This window comes from Vicugna pacos, chromosome 7 (genome assembly GCF_048564905.1).
Source record: "Vicugna pacos chromosome 7, VicPac4, whole genome shotgun sequence".
Taxonomy (NCBI): Eukaryota; Metazoa; Chordata; class Mammalia; order Artiodactyla; family Camelidae; genus Vicugna; species Vicugna pacos.
The window spans coordinates 45,996,359-46,017,459 of record NC_132993.1 but is presented as its reverse complement, the minus strand read 5'-3'; the positions used below and the strand labels follow the sequence as shown (position 1 = coordinate 46,017,459).

General features: G+C 35.1%; 2 protein-coding genes across 16 annotated transcripts in view; one reads left to right on the top strand and one right to left on the bottom strand.

The window, feature by feature from the left end:
- Window positions 1-291: 291 nt before the first annotated feature.
- TRA2A (transformer 2 alpha homolog) lies at window positions 292-18,577 on the bottom strand. Of its 12 annotated transcripts, none has more exons than XM_072964848.1 (10): window positions 18,366-18,577; window positions 10,311-10,425; window positions 8,620-8,931; window positions 8,206-8,339; window positions 4,966-5,131; window positions 3,985-4,173; window positions 2,127-2,242; window positions 1,127-1,252; window positions 734-801; window positions 292-574 (listed from the first exon to the last, which is right to left on the bottom strand). In XM_072964848.1, exons 5-10 carry the CDS (start codon window positions 4,996-4,998, stop codon window positions 564-566), a joined length of 543 nt encoding a protein of 180 aa, XP_072820949.1. In that variant the 5' UTR covers window positions 4,999-5,131; window positions 8,206-8,339; window positions 8,620-8,931; window positions 10,311-10,425; window positions 18,366-18,577; the 3' UTR covers window positions 292-563. The 12 variants fall into 12 exon arrangements, with proteins under 12 accessions (XP_072820949.1, XP_072820950.1, XP_072820951.1 ...); XM_072964849.1 differs by having other exon boundaries at window positions 8,631-8,931; XM_072964850.1 differs by having other exon boundaries at window positions 8,853-8,931.
- Window positions 18,578-18,701: 124 nt separating this feature from the next.
- Window positions 18,702-21,101, top strand: part of CCDC126 (coiled-coil domain containing 126) — a 56,217-nt gene continuing 53,817 nt past the window's right edge. For 3 of the 4 annotated variants that reach the window (XR_012074410.1, XM_072964837.1, XM_072964840.1), the window contains exon 1: window positions 18,702-18,805. The gene's annotated coding sequence lies outside the window, so the exon portion shown is untranslated. The remainder of the gene's footprint in view (window positions 18,806-21,101) is intronic. The other variant, XM_072964839.1, reaches the window with a different exon arrangement.

The window sequence follows — 21,101 nt, the reverse complement described above, 5'->3', positions numbered from 1 at the left end:
TCAAAAATTCCGTTCTTCAAAAGAAATGATCAAGTATTTTCTTCTATAGCTTCAAACTTTCTACAATCAACTATTTGACTGCTCCATGCCACCCCAGACAAACTTGACATGACTGAACTACTCTGTATTACTAACTTCCCCAAAAGAAAGTTTAAAAAGGAGTTTGTAGTAAATGCATCTCTCTAATACAATATCTAACACAAAAGGTTTAAAAAGATCATTTCTTTCCTCATTTGATTAGCCAGGAGTTAGTTTTCTGTAAAAGTAAAGAAAAATCATTTACAAAAAGCGTAACACTGAGGGTTCTTTTTTTTTACTCCAGATGTTTAACTACTCAAAATGACAAAAATTACATCTTTAAGAATACAATAAAAGGGGTGGAAAACAGCAATACAATTGACAAAGTATAGATGCTAAATAAACCAAAAGTTTTTTCTTAAGGATTCTTTTTAAAGACTAGGAAGGATCAGAAGCTTGGAGAAATCCAGAATTAAACAAAAAAGGAGAAAGAGGAAAAAAGAAAATAAAGAGAAAAAGATGTCCTCAACTGCAATCATTGTTTATTAATAGCGTCCTGAAAAAGAGTTAAAAAAAATTAAGTCAAATGACAATTATAGTTTGACTTGCCTAATATTTTCTAAAACTATTAACAGTCACCTATACCCTAATTTTCTCAATAAACCATTCATTAGAAATGAGCTTCTTAATGCTACAAAAGCAAAAGTATACATACTTGGGCTGTAGGAACGAGATCTTGATCGTGATCTGTATCGACTATAATAAGGAGAAGGTGATCTTCTTCTGTAGGAAAATAAAAGACTACTCAGCATACCACATAATCACTATGCCAAGGCAGATAAAAAATTCCCTGTCATTCAAAATAATAAATAGACCCAAGATGATCACTATGAAGTTTTCTATGTGCCAATGATACTACAACAGTATTGGCAAAGACAAAAAATTAACCTGTTCTGTTTTGAGAAAATCATTTTTTCCACTTTCTCAGAAAAGCATCATATACAATCTATTTTAAGTATTTTTATTAACATAAATTAGACAAATTAAAAGTGCCAACTACTACTGCTATCATCTAATTTAGTATAGAAATCACAAGTTAAAACATTACCTGTACCGGTAATCATAGTCTTCATATCTGTCATACCCACGATCATATCCTCTATCATAGTAAGAATCCCGACGTCTGCCACCTCCTCCACCTCCACCGCCGCCTCCACCGCCACCACCACCACTACTACAGAAAAATGTGGAAATTATATACCAACATGAGTGATTACCTTCTAATGTCATTTAATACAAACTGGTACTTAGATACTTTCCAGACTATAAAATCCTCTTCTGTTAATGCACCACCCAAATCAGCAAGACCTTTTCAATAAGGTGAAATGAAGCACCATGCTCCTAAGATGTATGTCCTTATGACTAATTATAAAATAAACATCAAGAATTAAAAAGTAACCAGTAACCCTGAACACTAAAGAGAATTACCTACCTTACACAGAGGTCCGGCACTAAAACAATTTCAAGGTCTGGTGTTCAAACCTTTTGCAATGAATTTAAACTCTAAGCCCTTTCTCCTGCTGTTTTCCCAACTCCTATTCATAGCAACATTTTTACTTTAGTTTTCGGTAAGCTCTCCTTGTCAAATCCTACGTTTTCCCAAGAGGCTTCACACATTAAATGAAAGCCTATATTCCTTCTTTCACTCTTAAAAAATACTATCTTTGGTATTAAAAAAAAAAACCCTTTAGTACCTATTTATGTTCCACACAAAGTGAAAATTGGCTTTTTAAAAAACATTAGTATCAGTAAAACCCTTCTCTAAGCACAGACGCTTACAAGGTCACATAGAAAAGAAAGCAGAAGAGCCAGAAATGCACTCAGATAGATTTGTCTCCCTGCTCAAATATATATAAAAAGTAAAAGAAATAGTTTGTGACTCAGAGAAGGCACTCCCCCCACAAAAGGATTAAAAAAAATATATACTCAAGTAACTCAATTCTAATTACAGGGAAAAAAATTTTGTCTTTCGATTAATCAAAATTTCATACACATTTCTGGTGGATTTCTGCCTTTTAAAATTTAGCTTAGGAAACTTGAAATCTTACTGAGTTGGTCTGCCCATGTATATGCCTGGTGTAGGTGTGTGCGCTCTCTTGGTGATAGAATAATCCACACGAATTCTTCTACCATCCAGCTCCATTCCATTTGCCCTTTCCATAGCCTATAAAGGAGTATAGACACAGAAAGTCATGCATAATTCACCAAGGAGAAACTACTAAAACTGCAACAAACTTTACATTTACCCATTTGGGATTTCAAAAATTAAAATTCTCTGAACACTTCTTTCTCAAGCAATAGGGCTAAGATTTTACATATTAATCGCTGCTATATTTATGTCAATAGTGTTAGGTTTTCTAATATACATATGGACACTTAAGCAAGCCTTTGCAGAAAGGCTGGGGAAGCTACCGCCATAGAGAAGGAACCACACAACTCAGAGAAGCCCGCATAATTTTAAGACTGCAGTAACTAGCTTCAGTCTGGGCAATTCAAAGCAGAAACTGCAACTCAGCTGACAAGGCCAAACAAGTCAAGCCATTCCTTAAGTAAAACACTGCCACCTAGTGAACTCCAAATACAAAGGAACTTCTAAATCTGCCAACAAGTGCTCCTGTTTTTATATCTGTACTCACATTCCCTATCACTTTGCCCTTTGGTACTAATACAAATAAACGCAGTAATAATTCAACCACTTTAACACATTAAAAAAATTCTTTGAAATTAAGTAAAGTCACCATTTTCATTTTATTTTACCCAGAAATAAATCTACGGCCAGGAGTGGGGGAGTTGTCAAAAGACAGGATAAATGAGTTTCATATTAAACATTTTTAAACTGTGATACTGTTTGCAACTTTCATTTCAGGTCAGATGTCCTCGTATTTCTAAATTTATACCTTTATCCCTTAACTGAGAACAGGAATAAACAAATCACAAATATGTAATAGTGAAAAACAAAACAAATACAAAAAAAATCCCCACTGGAGTGCCTATTAGAATGTCTGTTACATAAATGCTTCAACTTGCAGAATTATTTTGTTAGACTTAATCAGGGTTTTTCAACTCACAGCACTACTGACATTTTGGGATTGCTAATCCCGTGTCATGGGTGGTTTATCTTGTGCATTGCAGGATGTTTAATATCATCCCTGGCCTCTATCCACCAAGATGCCAATAGCTCTATTATTTTTGAAAGATACACTTTTATTATGACTGCTTATATTATAATCAAACACTGTTCATGCAAAGAGCAATAATGATTCCTGGCACTATTTCAAATCACCAACACTGATCATTCTGTTAGGCAAATTAAGAATGTCACTAAACAGGAGGACGGTATAGCTATGTGGTAGAGCGCATGCTTAGCATGCATGACGCCCTGGGTTCAATCCCCAGTATCTCCTCTTAAAAGTACCAATTCTTTCCATGTATTATTTTTCATTTATAGATTAGAATGACAGATGAACATTAAGAGAATAGAAAAACAAGAACTCTGTATTCACGAGGAGCTAATTAGACACTTACAAAATTAAACAGATTAAACCTAAATAACACATTAATTCTTTAAAAAAGTTAATCATCTGTTTGGAGCATGAATAAGGCTTATTCAAAAGAGAACACTTTATACACTTCACTTTTTCCATTAAAAACACATAATATCACTTTATAAGGCCAGATTTCAATCAAGATATGCCCATACCAAAAAGCATTAGCTGGAAAGTGGAAATGGCCATTCCAATTTTAATTAACACTGACAGGCAGAATTTAAATCATGTCAGAGAATGAAAGAGGACATAATGTTTATGGAACTGGGAGGCTATTATTCAACTTTTAATAGTAACTCAGTATTATAATCATGCACATTCAGAAAATTTTCAAAAAGACAAATTATAAAAACAAAATCACCTCCTTTGAGTCATCTATTCTTTCGAAGTAAACAAAAGCAAATCCTCGTGATCGTCCAGTTCGCTGATCATAAACCACGTTGACACCACTCAACGGTCCATATCGAGAAAATACTTCACGAAGATCTCTCTCTGTTGTGTACAAACTGAGGCCAAACACTCCTAGACAAGTGTTGGGATCTGGATTCGCCTGTTGAATGAACATGCTGATTTTAAGCTTCAAATTAAAACAAAAATTAAATACTTTGCTAACAACAGCTTACCCAATACACAAAGAATACATTGTTTTTCAGAAAGTATCCTAAGAATTTATCCTTAGTTTAATGCTGCATTTCTACTTTTATCCAAATGTTTTCCATCCCTTATAGAATTGTACTTAACCTGACTTTATCTACAATTGCTGGTAAGACTCTCCTCCATTTTCATTCTTCAGCAAAGATATTCCTTCAATGTTCCCACAACCCAGCCTTGAAAAGTTAATGTGCAGACTTCAAATATCATTATAGACTCCACTACAGTTAAAAACAAACCAACCTCAATGTCATGTATCAGGACTCAAATTCCTTATCTATAATATGTTAACTTGCCTGACAGAGAGGTTAAGAGTATTAAATGCATTGAGGAACTTTGCAAAGTGCTCAATGTAAGTGTTAGCTATTGTTATTACTACTGAGCTTTTGGTATTTCTGTGCTACAAACTGACCTCCAACGCCGAAAGTAAAATTTTTAATGTCTATATTTTCAATTCAGCTTTCATTTTAATTCTCATAACAAATCATTTCTTCCCAAATTTCATTTACCAACTCAAAAGTCAAGAAAAGAAAATATACATAAATGTGTATAAACAATAATCATATAATCAAGGATGTTTCTGGAGTACCACTCTTAAATAGTGGTCTAGTTGTCATAAAAGCAAGATATTATGCTGTGATTAAACACACAGGAAAGACTAAGCTTTCATTAACTTTTAAAAACCACATACCCTGCTGCCTGTATGTCTTCTCCGGTTAGACATTGGAGAATGACTTCGGCTCCTTCGACGCCGGTATTCTGGTGTATATGACCTACTTCGAGATCGTCTCCTATGAGAGTGAGAATGGGATCTGGATCGAGTGTAACGTCTATGAGAATGCCTCCTTGACCTTGACCTTCGAAAGAAATAAATTTAGGTAAAAATCCTGGAACAAAATGACTAATGTTGTTAAAATCAAAAGCAAACAACCACCAGTTGCAAGTTCCCTGAGCAGACAAAACCAGTTTAATTATTAATTTAGCTTAATCACCAATTACTGTGAAGACACTGCCTTCTCACTACATGAGCTGCTTTGTAACAGCATATCACTGAGCCTCATCCCATACCTGATTTGAGTGCTTCTGGTTTGCAAACTGTCTTTTTGGTGGTGGTGTGCACAATAATTTTTACTGACTACTACTTTGTGACTCACTGTTTTTACTTTGGCTATTTGTAAACCTCTGACAATGCCAAAGGCCTATAGGTATATTCCTGCTTATTCTCAGCTCTTTTCTTCTTTCTGAGGAAAAAGTATTCTTCCTCTTGTACTCTTAATCACTACATCTCCTCCCTAGCCTATCCCTTCCAAAGTCACTCCTCACCTTTCCTTACAAACATGTTAAGGCCCTGTCTTCTTCAAAAAGAAAAAAAATCAAGTAGCACTAGAAAGGAAATTAATATTCTACAACATGGATGAACCTTGAGGACATTATACTAAGTGAAGTAAGCTAGTCACAAAAAGACAAATACTGTATAATTCTACTTAGATGAGGTACTTAAGAGTAGTCAAAATCAAAGAGACAAAGTAAGATGGTGGTTGTCAAGGGCTGGGAGAAGGGGAGAATGAGAGTCATTGTTTAATGGGTAGAGTTTTAGGTTTTATAACACAAAGACTTAAGGAGATGAATGGTTGTGCTGGCTGCACAACAGTATGAATGCATTTAAGACCACCAAGCCATACACTTAAAAGTGGTTAAGATTATAAGTGTTTTATAGTTTCACCACAAAACCAACACAAAATAAACCACCAACTACCAATACCATCACAATAAAATCGTTTCCTACATTTTTACTGTAATCTTATATTCTCTCCACTGTTATGTATCATTTCTTTTCCAGTCCTTCTTTAGCTTGCTGTAATCTAGCACCTGCTAAATTCATCAAAACCTAAAATGCCCACCTAATCTAATAGTCTTGTCTAACAGACTTCATTTCTTCAAGCTTTCTGTAGCATCTCACCCATCTCCCCACTACTGATTCCCTAGTTCATCTGTTTATTTCCTATTGCTCTCAGTCCTTTTACTTTGCCTATTTGTGCAACAATTTCTTTATACTATTCATATGATCTAACCTTAAACACCCAGACGAGTAGCAATGACAGTCAGACAAAATAACTTCTATACGGCATTCAATAAATGCTACAAATGCAAAGAGCAAGAAACTTTAAATAAATCTGGGAGACTCAATAAGATTTTACCAGCAGACAGGTGAAAAGTGTTCTAGGAATACTAAGAGCAAAGGTTCCTTGGCAAGAAGACATGGAGATGTGACTGGAGAATTGCAAAAGAGTGTAATCTGCTAGTTATTAGGATACTTATAAAGGAAATAATAAAAATGAAAATGAAGAAAGGACTGAGACAGCACTGTGTAAAATCTTGTGCATCAAGCTAAGACTACAGATTTATTGAAAGGAGGCAAACAATTCCAAGTGGGAATGAAAACAATACTAGTGGTCTACTATCTAAAAGAAATTAATCATTTGGAGGGATGGGGGTGGTGGTACAAGAACACAACTTGTGTGTGTGTAAGAGTACCAAACAGAATATTTCCCATTTTCCTTAGCACTACTTTACACCTTCAATTAAAAAAATAAAAAACACTAATAAGAAAACCTGTCACTTAAAATATAAAGAGTTACTTTTAAATGCAGTTGGCCCTAGGTGCCAAAACCTAACTGTACCATGCCATTTTATATGAGGGACTTTAGCAACCAAGAATTAAGTATCTGTAGGAAATCCTGGAACCAATCCTCCCCCAACTGATACTGAAAGAGGACTGTAGTAATAAAAGGTAATGTTAATCTAAAACCTTTAAGGAGTGCTTACCTTTTCTCTAAATCAGATAGTGACAAATCTTATTAAAAAAATTAAGAGTGAGGGAATAAGAAGTGTGCATGGTATTTAATGTTCTCCAGTGACACATGAGCAGAGAACTGAATCAAGTAGTATGAGAATATTTGAGGGAAGAGAATTCTAGACTGAGGACCGCAAGTGCCAGAGTCCTAAAATGAAAATATGCTAATTTCTGTTCCTATACCTGAATTCTATCCAGTGCTATTCTGCACATGTGGGTTTAATTAAATATGTAGAGTGGTTAGTAAATCAAGTACTAGGCTAGATACAACAGAGAAAAAGATATATCTGAGGACCTCAAGAAAAGTAATCTTTTAATTCTTCTGTCTCATGCCCCCTTGCTAGAACACTGTACTCAAAGACATAAATTATTTCTATAATCAAAAAATTACAATGACTCATCAAAATAACTATCCAGGTTGTTTTTCAATCTTTTTCCACCCACACCAGTACATCTGGGACATCTGATACAGTAAACCTTGTAATGGTTTACTGGAGTTTTTGTCAGTGGAAATGGTAGTGTTAAAGCCTCCAAATCACCCTGGGAACCATCACCCCTCAATTACATTTAACCAAAATTCTACCCAAAACCTACTGAGTCAGAATCTTCAAGTAAAGGATGTAGCTGAAATGTGAATCTTCAAAAAGTTTCTCAAATCATTCTGATAACCAGTACAAAATACATACATCAACCTTCTCTGCACTAAATTGTACATTAACTCTCCAACAGAGGAAATTACTGTTTTGTTGTGCAAATACTGCTGAAATAAAACCAAACCTTAATCCTCAAATGCAAAGCACATTTAAATCAATCAACAAACTTAATTTGTATTAATAGCTAGTATCAGATAGATTAATTGGCTAAGATATAATTCTAACTTATCTTTATAGCCTATCAATTTCTAAACTCTATAGTTTGTTTTTTTTTTTTAAAAAAAGGCTACTTCATGATTTTGTGTCTTTGGTGAAATTTCTATACAAAATGCAATCAAAATGAGGGATTGGAAAAAATGACTTTGCCCTGAAAAATCCCAGGAAAGCATTTTAAAAACACATATATTATTTTAAGTACACTTACCTGGATTTTGATCTTGATCGAGAATGGGATTCAGAGTGTTTGGAAACCCTTGATGGACTACGAGATCCTGACCTGCTCTCCGATTTTACACGAGCAGGAGTTCCCGTTGGAGATTTTGACTGAGAGCGAGACTCCTAACAAAGAAGACAGTATTACAAATGGCACTGGTCACATAGATGCCTAACACCTAACATTTAAAGTATGGTAATTATTTATATTGATTGCTCCTGAAAAACAAATGGTTAGGCAACACCCTCCAGAAAAAATTTCAGCTCATTAATAACCCACTGTTAATACTGCTAACTGTCCTCAATAATTCCCTACTTGAACCAGATCACCAATTCTCTATTAACTAAGTAATCATGCAAATTCATCTACAACTTGATCATACAGACACTGGAACATAAACCATACATTTACTTAACCTAGGACCCATTCATTCTTCCAGATTCTTTTAATTCTACTTCACTCTTGCTTTCTACTTCTCTTCATTCTTCATTGAGTTTTTCATTTTTCATACTTCGTGTATTCTTCCCCAATTCAAACAATTCAAAATAGCCTTAAAAAAATATTCAAGTGCTTCTATCTGACCAATCTTCTGTTCAATTTTTTCCCCCATTCAATTTTAATTTTCTGATCTTTAATACTTTTCATTAGCCTTCTTTTATCTTGATTTATCTTCCACATTCTTGGAAAAAACTCTTCAATTTCTTCACGAACATTAACCTTAATGGAAAAAGAACATTTAGTATATTTAAGCACGTGGGGATTATAAAACTCTGCTGGAGTTCAGAATGTTATCTACCAAATGGAAAAGCCAGCAGGTAAAGTGTAAATAACTAGTTTATTTAAAAAAAAACAATTTTATAATCTTTAAAATTGTTCAAAAGTCTAGTTTCTAACAATTAAAGAGAATTTACTGAATTTCTCTAAATGTTTTTACCATACTCTTCACCCTCCTCCCCTTTCATATTTCATCCTAGTTCCTAAAATGTGAACAATTTAAATATAAATACTTAATTCAAGCATAACTCTAACATTAACTGCAACCCTCCCCCCCCCCAACCTATGTCTTAAGTTACACTAATTTATAACCTGAAGACTCTTAGGGATCTTAAAAAAAGCTTTCACTGAGCCACGGTAAGATATCAAGATATAGTTAAAGCAAAGCATCATAGGCTGAAATATTTGTACACACCTATCTAAACTCACACATTATAGGACACATGAGGTTCAAAGAAGTAAATGAAAATTAGTGAAATTACTAACATCTCCCAATTTTGTTTGAGCACAATCTTTGCTCACTCTGACTTAACCAGAAAGATACCACCTGAAGTAAAATAAGCATACTAAAAAAACGAAAGGGAAAAGAAAGCATGGCATTCTTAAAATTTCCCCCTTGGCTTGTAAATTCCTAGTAGTACATATGTTTTTGCAACTGAGCCATTAAAACAAATTCTATTTTGGGGGTGGGGGTGTAGCTCAGTGGTAGACTGCATGCTTAGTATGCAAGAGGTTTGGGGTTCAATCTCCAGTACTTCCATTTAAAAATTAATAGAAATAAAGAAAAACTAAAAACTTAATTTTATCCACAAAGTATAATGTTCATTGTAAGATTAATATCATGATCTTTATTTTTGATCCCACCTCTTTTGTTCATAGTTTGTGCATATTTTATGCAGTTATGCATACTTGTACTCCCTTCAGTGATTATATCCTTTAACAGAAAATTGACTGACTTCTGAAAAAGTTGAATATAAATCAAAACTTCGCAAATGAAATAATTTAAAATGGGTTAAAAGCCTTTTTAAAAAAATTTGACAGTTACATGAATCACTTATGACCAAAGTAGGATGGACAGTTTGGTTTCTCTGTCCACTTAATCCTTAATTAATGTAAATAATTATCCCAATTTCATTTTTCATTTATGCCATTAAGACTATCATGCAATTTCCTTAAAATTTTTCCTTCAAGTTTAATGTCAAAAGACTTATTTACCAAGAACTATACTATGCTACTAGGCCCATTTATTTTTTTCAGATAAAAACAAAACTGAAATATATAGCTGCCTTTCTGTTCAATATCAACTTTTCCCATTTATTTACCTACAATAAGTCTTTCACATCTCAGATACTCTAAATTCCTGGACAGATGCCTGGAGCAGGCACAGCAATTTAGGCTTTTTCATTCACTGAAACTGTAAAAGCAGCATATTCAGAACTAAAAAACAAAAAACAAACAAAAAAAGTATGGCTAATTTGCTTGTAATTGAAGTCTCATAGGCTGGTAAAAGTATCTTTCCCTCCTATAAAACATCACCAGATATAAATCTACCAACATCACCACAGCCTTTGCTATACATACATATCAGGAAGCTTTGTACTGATACTGTGTACAATCTTTAATGCCACTAGAATAGAAATCATAATTTTACATATTAAAGTCTTCCCTCATAAAAACAGAAAATTATTCAATAGTGCTAAAAATTACCATTTTCTAAGAATTAATGTAAACAAGGTAACTCACTAACAACTTAAAATTTAAATTTTAAATTCCATTTCTAACATAGCAACCCACTGGAAAACATGCAATTTCCTTTTAGTTTGTTAACAGAAAGCATTAAGATATAACAGTATCTTTTCAAAAGATACCAGTGTATTTTAAAAGAAGGCTTGCTTTTTATTATCCAAGGTGTCACAAATATCTAACCCCCTTTGTTGCCTACCCTTCAATTTTTATACCAGGAAAACCTCAATCTGTATAGATTTCTTCACGGAATTGTTCAAGGTTAAGAAAACAGTACTCAGCTCCCTTTAACTTATAAAGATGTCAATATCATTTTACCCTTCAAAAATAATTCAGAGACTTATCTATCTAAAAAGGTAAATCAATAACCATCAGTAAACTAAACCTAAAGAATAAATACAAAGCATAAAACTTTCAATTTTTCATAATTATTTTTACTATATCAAAAAAAGCCTGTCATAAGAATTGGTAGTTTAGTTTTCAAACAGAAGTCATATTAATATTTACCATTTTAAAATAATATTCTCAAAAAGTGGTAACAAATAAATGCCATTTCACGAAACTGCAATAGAAACCAGGCTACAATAAGCCCTATATGGACAAATGCTTGATTATCCTTTTCTACCTTTGACTTGTCTTCATTATGAAATGATAAGTTAAACTTTTTCCAAAACAATTCATAAAACTACTCAGAATTTGGAAAAGGAATTGAAATCGCAAACAGAAAAATAAATATTGAGAAAGGGTGGCATCTGTCCTACACTTAACCTGCACTTAAAGCTATCCAGTCAAGAAATTCTGCACATTCCTCAGAAACCTGCATCCAGATCCATCAAACATTGAAAACATAGTGCCTAGTGGAAATAGGCAAATTAATGACTCAATCAAATCATACAACAAATTTTAACAGAAATATATCTTAAATAGGCTTCCAGTCTACTTTTCCTACTATAAACCAGGAGCCGGACAGAAAGTTCTCACAGTACAACTTGCTTAAATAGTGTCTGCCTGTTTTTTGAACTATTTATCAAGATGCTTTTGGTGGCAGCTGAAGGACACAGCCAAAAATAAAGAGGAAGGTGCTAACCACGAGTACTATAGCATACCCAATACAAGAAAGTCTAAGAACTATAATTTCTGTGTTAAAACTACAGTTGTACTTTACACACTGTAGATAATCACAATAACCATGTACTATTCCTTTTATCAGGAAAAAGGGCTATTAAACAGATGCACATGTTGTTGCAAAACATGAACAATTCCTACAGCAAACAACTGCAGTGTCTTTTAATACAGCTAGTGTCATATTATAGATGGAAAAAAAATTCCAACCATATGTATGCTTAGTACTTAAAGCCCATTAAACGAATATAAATGCTATACTGTATATATAACCCATTCTAATATTATGGCAAGGCAAATTTGATGCCAAGTAATAGTGCCAAGTTTACACAAATTCAAGTCTGGATGAATATAGTCTAAGCTTTTAAAACAAATCTTCTCAAAATACATTTCCCCATTACTTTAGCTGAAGATCTATTTCCAAAGAAACACACTAGTGCATTTAGGTAAACTGTATGGGCGGGTGAGGGGAGGTATGGGTACTTAAATTACCCAAATAATGTATATTATCTATTGTAGTAAGAACTTCATTTTTTAGGTTTTGTGGGAAACCTTCTTGTGTTAATTCTTTCATTTCAGTCTACAAAAAGAGCAGTTCTGCCTCCTTCCTTTCAAGTAGGATAGGCTGCTTCTTTTACAGTCTCTTAGACTTATGATGTCTTTGTATCTGCAAAGGCTCAAGTATTCTAACTTGTGCATGTATTCATATTCTCTAAAGTTTGAAATGATTTTGGGGCTGTGTAAAGTATCTAGAATTGGCACACATATAATCAAATTTAAATTTATGCCACTACTGTGAAATTACCTGTAAAATTTACAAATCTTTTGTACAAATTTTAAATGTGACTCACAAACTGGTCAGGTTATATGCCACGATCAATTTGTAATGTCCAAAAAGCTAGTACATAAGTGGCAATTTTAAAGGCATGGAAAACAAGTGTAAATGGACTAAAGCGGTTTAGCTATATTAAAAGCTAAGAAATAGTAACTAAAATCAAACAACTAAGAACCTGTTACAGAATTCTCTACTTACATTCTCATCTTCTAATGTCACAGAGTATTTACAAATCTTGAATAAGTATGATTATAGGGTCTTAGTTTCAAGGAAAAAAATCTGAACTCTTCCACCTCAGATTGGTCAGGCCCAGTCACTCACACCTTTGGTGAAAATCATGAGGCAGTAAGGGTTATACACAACTATGTATGGCAGTAACTTAAAGGAGGGATGGGAAATCATGTTTCCATCCATTATTCCCTCCTCAACTTTTTTTTTTTTAAACAGTGTTTGCTGATTCTTTTCCCCATCTGATCTGGAGGTTAGCATTTTCTCACCTTCACTTCTCTCCTGCTAAATCTATCAGGGGATGTAAACAAATAATCAGTATTAACTCACTCAGTTTGTGGATATATTTTTCAAAAAAAATTTTTTTGTAGGGGTGGGAAGTAATTTATTTATTTGTGTGTTTATTTATCTTTAAGTGGTGGTACTGGGGATTGAACCCAGGACCTCATCCATGCTAAGCACACACTCTACCACTGAGCTATATCCTCCATATGTCCTTTAATGAAGGTCCCAGGGTTAGTTTCTTGATGCCCAAGCACCCACTCATGCTATCAAAGAGGTTTTTCACACTGTTCACAAGTTCTAGGAAACATGCTGATTATTCATGGCCATTTCATAATTAGTTATACTACATAGCAAACTATAAGTAAATAACCGAACAATTTTTTTATGACTCCCATTCCTAAATATTTAAATCCCTTGATATTCCTTCAGATCCCAAGACTCCTTATTCTCATTTTAGGAATGGTACAAATCATAAGAAGTCTCTATGACAAATCTACAAAACTACAGCTATATACTGTGGGTACTCTTAGTTGCACTGCTCTTTTTAAAGACCCCATTTGCACCCTTCAGTGAAAGAACCTCAAATATAAAATTTGAGTGTTAAAATGTTTCCTTAAGCTTACAAATTCCCTGCTTAAATGATGGGGGAATAAAAAAGCATTTTTAAAATTTGATACATCATAGTACTTAACTTTAGGAAAATAAATTAAACCCAAGACGAGTAAGACTGTCCCAAGTTTAATACTACTCCTACTAAAAGAAAGGAAGCCTTACCCTTTCCTCACAGATTGATGTGATGAGATATATAATATTAAACTGAAGTTGAAGTTTTTTTTTAAAGCTAAAGTGCTGACATTCTTATCTGTAAACTAGGCATTCAATTTAATTTGTATTAAAAAAAAAAAGAGGGATGAGGGTGTTTGTTTTTGTTTTTAAAAGAGCCACTCACCAAGCTGAGTTTTTAATGGTAGTCATCACTCCTATTATTACAAATGTTTCAAAGAAGAAAAAAACCCTTCCCCATTTCTGCTATTCTTCAACAAAATACCTTAACATACACAAATTTAAATTCCAAATTGGTACAGATGAATCTGCGTTCTGCTCTACACTTTTCTTATCCATCACATACTAAAAGGAACACCAGAAGTCTCTTTAAAATATTCTAGATACTAAAGAAGCCAGAACAAGCTCCAAAAAAGAGGCAAGAATTAGTATCTTTCTTTTTCAATTATACTACAAAGCACATACAATTGTCAAATTATATGGTACACTCCTACACGATAAAGGATCACTAACCTCTATTTAAAACACTGGGCCATTGCAAAAGAAAAAAAGGAATCAACGTTTTTCTAAGCTTTATTCAAAAACAAAAAAACAGAGATAGAAGGAGAATAAGTAACACAGTAAGAAAATCTTAATTTTCATTCCACTTAATTTTTGTCAAGGACACTAAAATTTTGAGGTTGAAATTCTAGTTTTAGTCAAAGTTGTACGCAGCAAACAATTCATTATTTCTATGAAGATGACATGCAAAGTCATAGCTCAAGTGCCAACCTTACTTCCAGCTCCAAAAGACATTATCACTTAACATTCTGTTAACTTGACATATGTGTCCGAAGACAACTGCTTCAATGGACCTACTTATTTTAATGGCAGCACTATTCTCCTGGATCCTCTGAAAATCTCTCACTTATTCTTTACATCCCACTGCTGTCCAGTTTAGACTAGATTTTTCATAAACTCCTTCCTTAAATATTTCAAGTGTGCCCTGCTGCTCTTCCTGTACCAGTCTCTGTTCTTTACTAAAATTCCTTTCATTATGCCACTTCCAGAATTAAGACTCCATAGACAGCTCCTTACTGCATACTGGATTAAGTCTAAATTCCTAAATCTAGAATTCAAAACCCTCCATTATCTGACTACATATTTAGTCAAACCTAGTATGTCTCTTAATTCTAGCAACCTCCTCATTGTCACACCCTTACAATCAATATTCATTTCCCTAAGCATAGGTTCCTGTGTAAGTTTTACAGAGTAGGTAAGCTTTCTCCTTCCCCTACCTCACAACTGCTCAGCTTCATTTTCTGAATTCCTTATTAATTCTATCACATAGCACTAGATTACATACTTACTTTTACCCAGATTTAAGCAGTCATCTTAAAACAAACTTCAAGTTCTCTTTCCTTCAAGAACACCTGGCATTTACCAAAAAGGCAGCAGATGCTCAATAGTTTTACTTCAGACAGAAGGGACTTTGGTTGGTTGACTGTTAGGGTTATTTATAACAAAATTCAGCCAATTACTTTTTCTTCCTAAAGTTCTTTCAGTATAGTTCTTTAAAATGCGAGATAATCTATAATGGAAAATCAAGCTCCTGTAGCTGTTTTTAGCAAGTTCTATTAATGGCTCTGAGACACTGAAGTGCAGTGTGCTCTTTTTAAAAAAGTAATCAAAATATACACAGCATAGTTTATGTATGCAATGAGCAATGGACTGGGACCTGTAAATCTCAGATTCCTGGCTACATGGTCTTCTGGGCCTTAGTTTTTAATTTTTTTAATGGTAAGAATACTCCAGCCCTCGCAAGATTATTGTAAGCAGTAAATTAGAAAATATGTCAATTAGGAGATCATAAAATGCTATGAAAGTATTAGTATTCATCCTGTTTCTTTAATGTTCTGCAGTCTTCAGAAAGTTATCCTCTAATTTAAAATATCTTATCAATAAGATGGAGTTAATGTGTTCTGTTTATCCTATAGATAAATAAATATAAATAAAGCAAACCTGAATTTGCAAATCTGAGTATCGACCTATCAATGTTTTCTCTAATCTGTTTGTCAAAAAGTTTGAAGTATAACAGCCACTTAAAAATACCTCGAGAAAATCATTTGAAATTCCTTTTTCAAGCCTCTCTAAAAGGCTATTACATTTAGATACAAAGATAACACAATTGTATTCTATAAAACATTTTAAAACTGCTGGTTTGTGGTTAGCAGATAAAAGAATCACTGCAGTTTAAAAACCACATTGGTGAATATGAAATTGCTTTAAGAGAACCCCCCCCAAAGGGAAAGTACTAAGTATACCCTCAGAAGTTTCCAGCATTCTACTTCTTTAACCAATTATGAATAAAGACAATCACCTCTACCTACCAAAAGAAAAAAATAACAGGTGAATGTATTCATTATTCAATCTGAGTTCACAATAAAACACACTTGGGTATCACACGTGAAAACATTTTCAATGATCACAACACTTTACAAGTGCGTGGAAGATAAAAACCTTTTTTTCTATTAAAATAAATTATTAATGCCTTCATGCATTTTAGCTTAAAACTGGGTAGAAACCTTACATATATTTACTTTCTTAGTTGGGTATGGCAAAAATTATCTATAACTTGCTCTATTCCTCGACTTGATGACTAAATAAAAAAAATGACCTTAAAAGAAAACAAGGTCCCACAAGTAGTCCTCTTCATCCCCTCAAACCAAACACTAACCCCCCAAAATTGTACTAAAATTAACTGAAGATTAATAGACAGCAAAATTTTCTTCCCATAACTGCCTAACATTTTCAAAACAAGCAGCAGCTTACAACTACCTACCATCAAATAGTACATGATTTTAAGTTTTCTTGGGACAATTAATACCTCATCCTAAAACATGAGGAGGTTCAACTATTCATTTACATCTATGCTCCAGATTTTATTAGAGAAGTCCAATCTTAAAGACATTAGAGGTAGCTTTTTTGTTTCTAATCTATTTAAATTTCTTTCCTCAAAAAGAACAAAAGCCTAAAGCGACCTCCAGATTTAACTGTCTGGTTCAAGACGCTTCTAAAAAAAGACAAAATTCTTTCCATCCAGCACACACCTTAAGTGTTTTTAATGCGTTTCCTCTAGTGACTAGAATACCAACACAAGAGCCGGAACATGTTGCCTGGGGAGTGTTTTCTTTCCAGTTTTACACTAACTCACTTTCACCAATTTCCACTATGAAGGTAACTTCGAAAATATAACTCAGTCATTGCTAAACATTCTAGTATACTTAAGTCGAGGATAACATTATCTTTGTGATGTTTAAATTCAACGACCCCAAATAATGAAAAACTTCGAGCCCTCTTTGCTGGGGGATGGGTTGAGGAGAGAAACGGGAGAGGGCCTTTAGTTTCCAGGTAACACTTTGAGTTTAGAGAACTATATATATAAATTGACTATTGTAAAAATATTGAGCCATGAACTTTGCTCAGTTATGTAAGATTAAGACAGAAGATTCTCTCTCTCTTTTTTTTTTTACCGTAAAAACCTGCAAAGGAGTGGTCAGCTTTTAGATGAAAGGTCACAGGAAGAAAAGCATTATAAGTTGAGATATAGAGAATAAAAAAAACCCAGTATCAAGGAATTAGAAAAATAAGGCGTTATAGCATTTCCACATTCATTTTGAAGTGAAAGGAAAGCAGAAGGGACATTAAGGGAAAAGGGCTCCTTGCGTAGTTTTCCCCTCACAGCTCTCGTCTTAAGAACGCTTAAGGGTCGGTGCGGTCGTTGACTAACCACTTCATTAGGCTCGTCCCACCTTCAACCTCAAGGCTTTCGCCTTTATAGACGCAACGCCGCCGGTTCCAACAGAGACGCGGCCGCTCACTGCAATAGAGAGCCAAGGAGACACAGGCCCCAGCTAGTCCCACGCCAGCTTCTTCCCGCCCGGACAACAGCCCCGCGCACTTTCGACCCCGAGACCCTCTACGATGCTCGGGGTCGCCAGAAACGCCACCGCAGGAAACACCTACCACTATCCGACCGGAGGGGAACTCCCTGCCGTCCCCTCCCGCCCCACCGCGACGGGGACCCACACCTCTCAACAGAGATAAGGAAGCCTCGGGGTGGGGAGAAGGGAGGGCACACTGCGGGGGGAAATCGGACCCAGGAGTCCAGCTATCGTCAGTCTCCGAAAAGGGGGGAAGAGGGGGTTATCCGTGGTGTTTGGGGCAAGAGTGGAACCCAGAAGCCATCTTGGGATGTGAGGAAGCGACCGCGATGGCTCCAGAGGCTGCTCCCCGCGGGCCCCCTCAGTACTCCCCGCAACCCCGCCCGACCGCGCTCGTCCCCGTGAAACCCCGAGCATCGGGCCGCCGCCGAAGACGGCTCCCGCGGCTTTGTACTCACCGTGCCCTCGAAGTTGTTCTCCTCTACATCACTCATGTCGGCCAGGCGCTCCCCAGAACTAAATAAGAGGCAAGTCTCGGCTTGAGGGCCGATGGCCTAATCAACCCGCTGACTGGACCGTCGTGGGGGAGGAAAGAGTCGGCAACAACGGCCGCTCCACTCCACTCCCACTCGGTCGCAGGCTCCGACAAAATGGCGTCGGCGCCGCCAGAAACCTTCTGGCTTCCCTAGCGCGCGACGTAAGGGGGCGGAGCGTCTCTGTGATGTCACGAGGCCCCGCCCCTGCGAGGCTTTGTGGAAAACCAGCCTAGCAACGCGGGCGGGGCGAGCTGTGACCGTCTGCGCGTTGGTACTGAATGCCCCGACCCGACGTCCAAGCTTCAGACTCTTTTTCTCTGTAATGAAAAAGAGTGTCTTGTGGAGAGATTTTTTGAGACTCTGTAAGTATCCTGCTTCTCATAATATTTTCTTGTCAGCAACAAATATTACCATGCTATTTGTCAAATAGTGGTTTTATCTTTTCATCTTTACTTCTACGTTTATTAATTGGAATTCTACTCTAAAGAAAAGCTTTCTCTGTCCTCCCATTATTCTTTCATCCTATTTATTTAATTTCTTATTTTTATCAGTATAGGCTTGTGTATATTTTTTTATTCTATGAGTTGTAATCCATTGTTATAATTATTTTGTTGCTCAGATTGTCCCAGATTTGTCGATAGTCTCTTTAAGTGGTCTATTTACAAGTTAGTTTAAATTTTTTCATGTTTAAACATATATATATATATATATTTATGTCTTATGTATTGTCTGTTCATGTTTCTTTTCCATTTTTCTATTGGATTTGTCCCTCAATTTTTAAGAGTTCTTTATGTATTAGGAAATATTACCCTTTTTTATCTGTGATGTATGTTGCAAATATTTTCTCCTAGCTTGTGAGTTGTGTTTTGATTTTGTTTATAGCATTTTTTGCATACATTTGTTTTACATCATCAATTTATTCTTTTATTATTGCCTTTGGGTTTTGAGTCATAGAAAAACCTTTCCTTACATTGAAGTTAGAGGGGAGGTCACCCATGCTTTCTTCCAATAGCTGTGTAGTTTCATATTTTACATTTAGATTCTTGATCCATTTGCAGTTTCTTCTTATGTATGGTGTGACCAATGAATCTCACTTTACCTTTTCCCCATTGTCTCAGCACCATTTATTAAAAGTCTCATCTTTGCCTCAGTAAGATGCCACCTTTATCATATGCTGAATTTTCTTATGCATGTAATTCTATTTCTGGGTTTTCAGTTCTATTCCTCTGATCTCTTTGTCTATTCATGCACCAGTACCACACTGTTTTAGTTATAAATGCTTTTAAATTTTAATGTCTGATTGGGCAAGTCCCTTCCTAGACATTTTAATATGTTTTTAAGTAAGCCTCATTACTTAATAGGCACAATCCATTTGGGGGGGAAAATGATACCCTTTTATAATTGACCTCCTGACAAAGGAAGAGAGCAATCCTGTTTCTCTCCTTATCATCATCATGATACCATGTGTACCATCATCATGATGTCATCAATACCATCTTTACTATCTATGTACTATTCATTTTATGCACATTTTCTCATTTAATAAAACATCAATACTCAGGCAGACCTTGGGAGGAGCTGAAAATATGTAAAGTACCTTTTCTCTTCCCAGGCTCAACTTCTCACTCATGAGGAGGTTTTGGTTATTTCAGTCTAATGTCCCTGTTCAAATCTGTGTTTGTGGGAATTTAGAGGAGGAACCCTTGTGATTAGAGATATTAGAATTAGATGAATTCTCCAGTCTCCTCATTTTAAATCCAGAAATGAAGGCTCAGGGAGGGGAAGTCACTTACACCAACAGAGAGAGAGAGAGAGAGAGAGAGATGGAAACAAGATTACAAATAATCCAATCCAATTTCTTGATTTTACGGAGGTGGAAGTTGAGTCATCTACCCAAGATCTTGCACTACCTTTGGGTCCTTACCATGTGCCATGCAATATACTAAGTAATCAACATAGTTTATCTCATTTATTACTGACAGCAGCCAAAAGAGTAGTTGATATTATTGCCTCCATTTTATAGATAAGAAAACTTAGGCTGAGAGTGGTAGAGTAACTTGTCCAAGGTGAATCAGTCAGCTGGCACAAGGTGGAGTTGGGATTTAAACTTGGAAGGATTAACACCTCTAGCCAATAGGTTCCACTGCTCCCAGCAAGCCCCTGGTATTGTGGATACAAAGCTCAAGAGAACAGACCCAAGATTAATGTCCAGTCACTCAAAACTTGCTTGTTTTTAACCAAGAACTGAAGTGTTGAGATCATACAAGCTTTTTCATAAGAGTAAAGTAAAAGCAAACATACAGAATAGTTTATATTAATGATTTGACAGTGCAGCAGAACTGTCCTGAAAGGTCATTATCTTCAGTGATAGTTTTTTTTTAAGATCAAAGTTTTAGTGTTTGTTTTAAACATGCACACAGAAAAGAGAGACTAGTGGAATGCTGAAGTGTTTTAAATTAACTGAAACGTCCTAATATTGCATAACGGTTTCAACATGTATCTCTTAGAAAATGACTTTTCTCACATAACTGCAATATTACTTCCTACAATACCATTATAACATCTGAAATTTAATAATAATTCCCTAATACTACCTAATACTCAGTCCATACTCAAATTTCTACTATTGTCCCCAAACTATCTTTTAAGTTTTTTTTT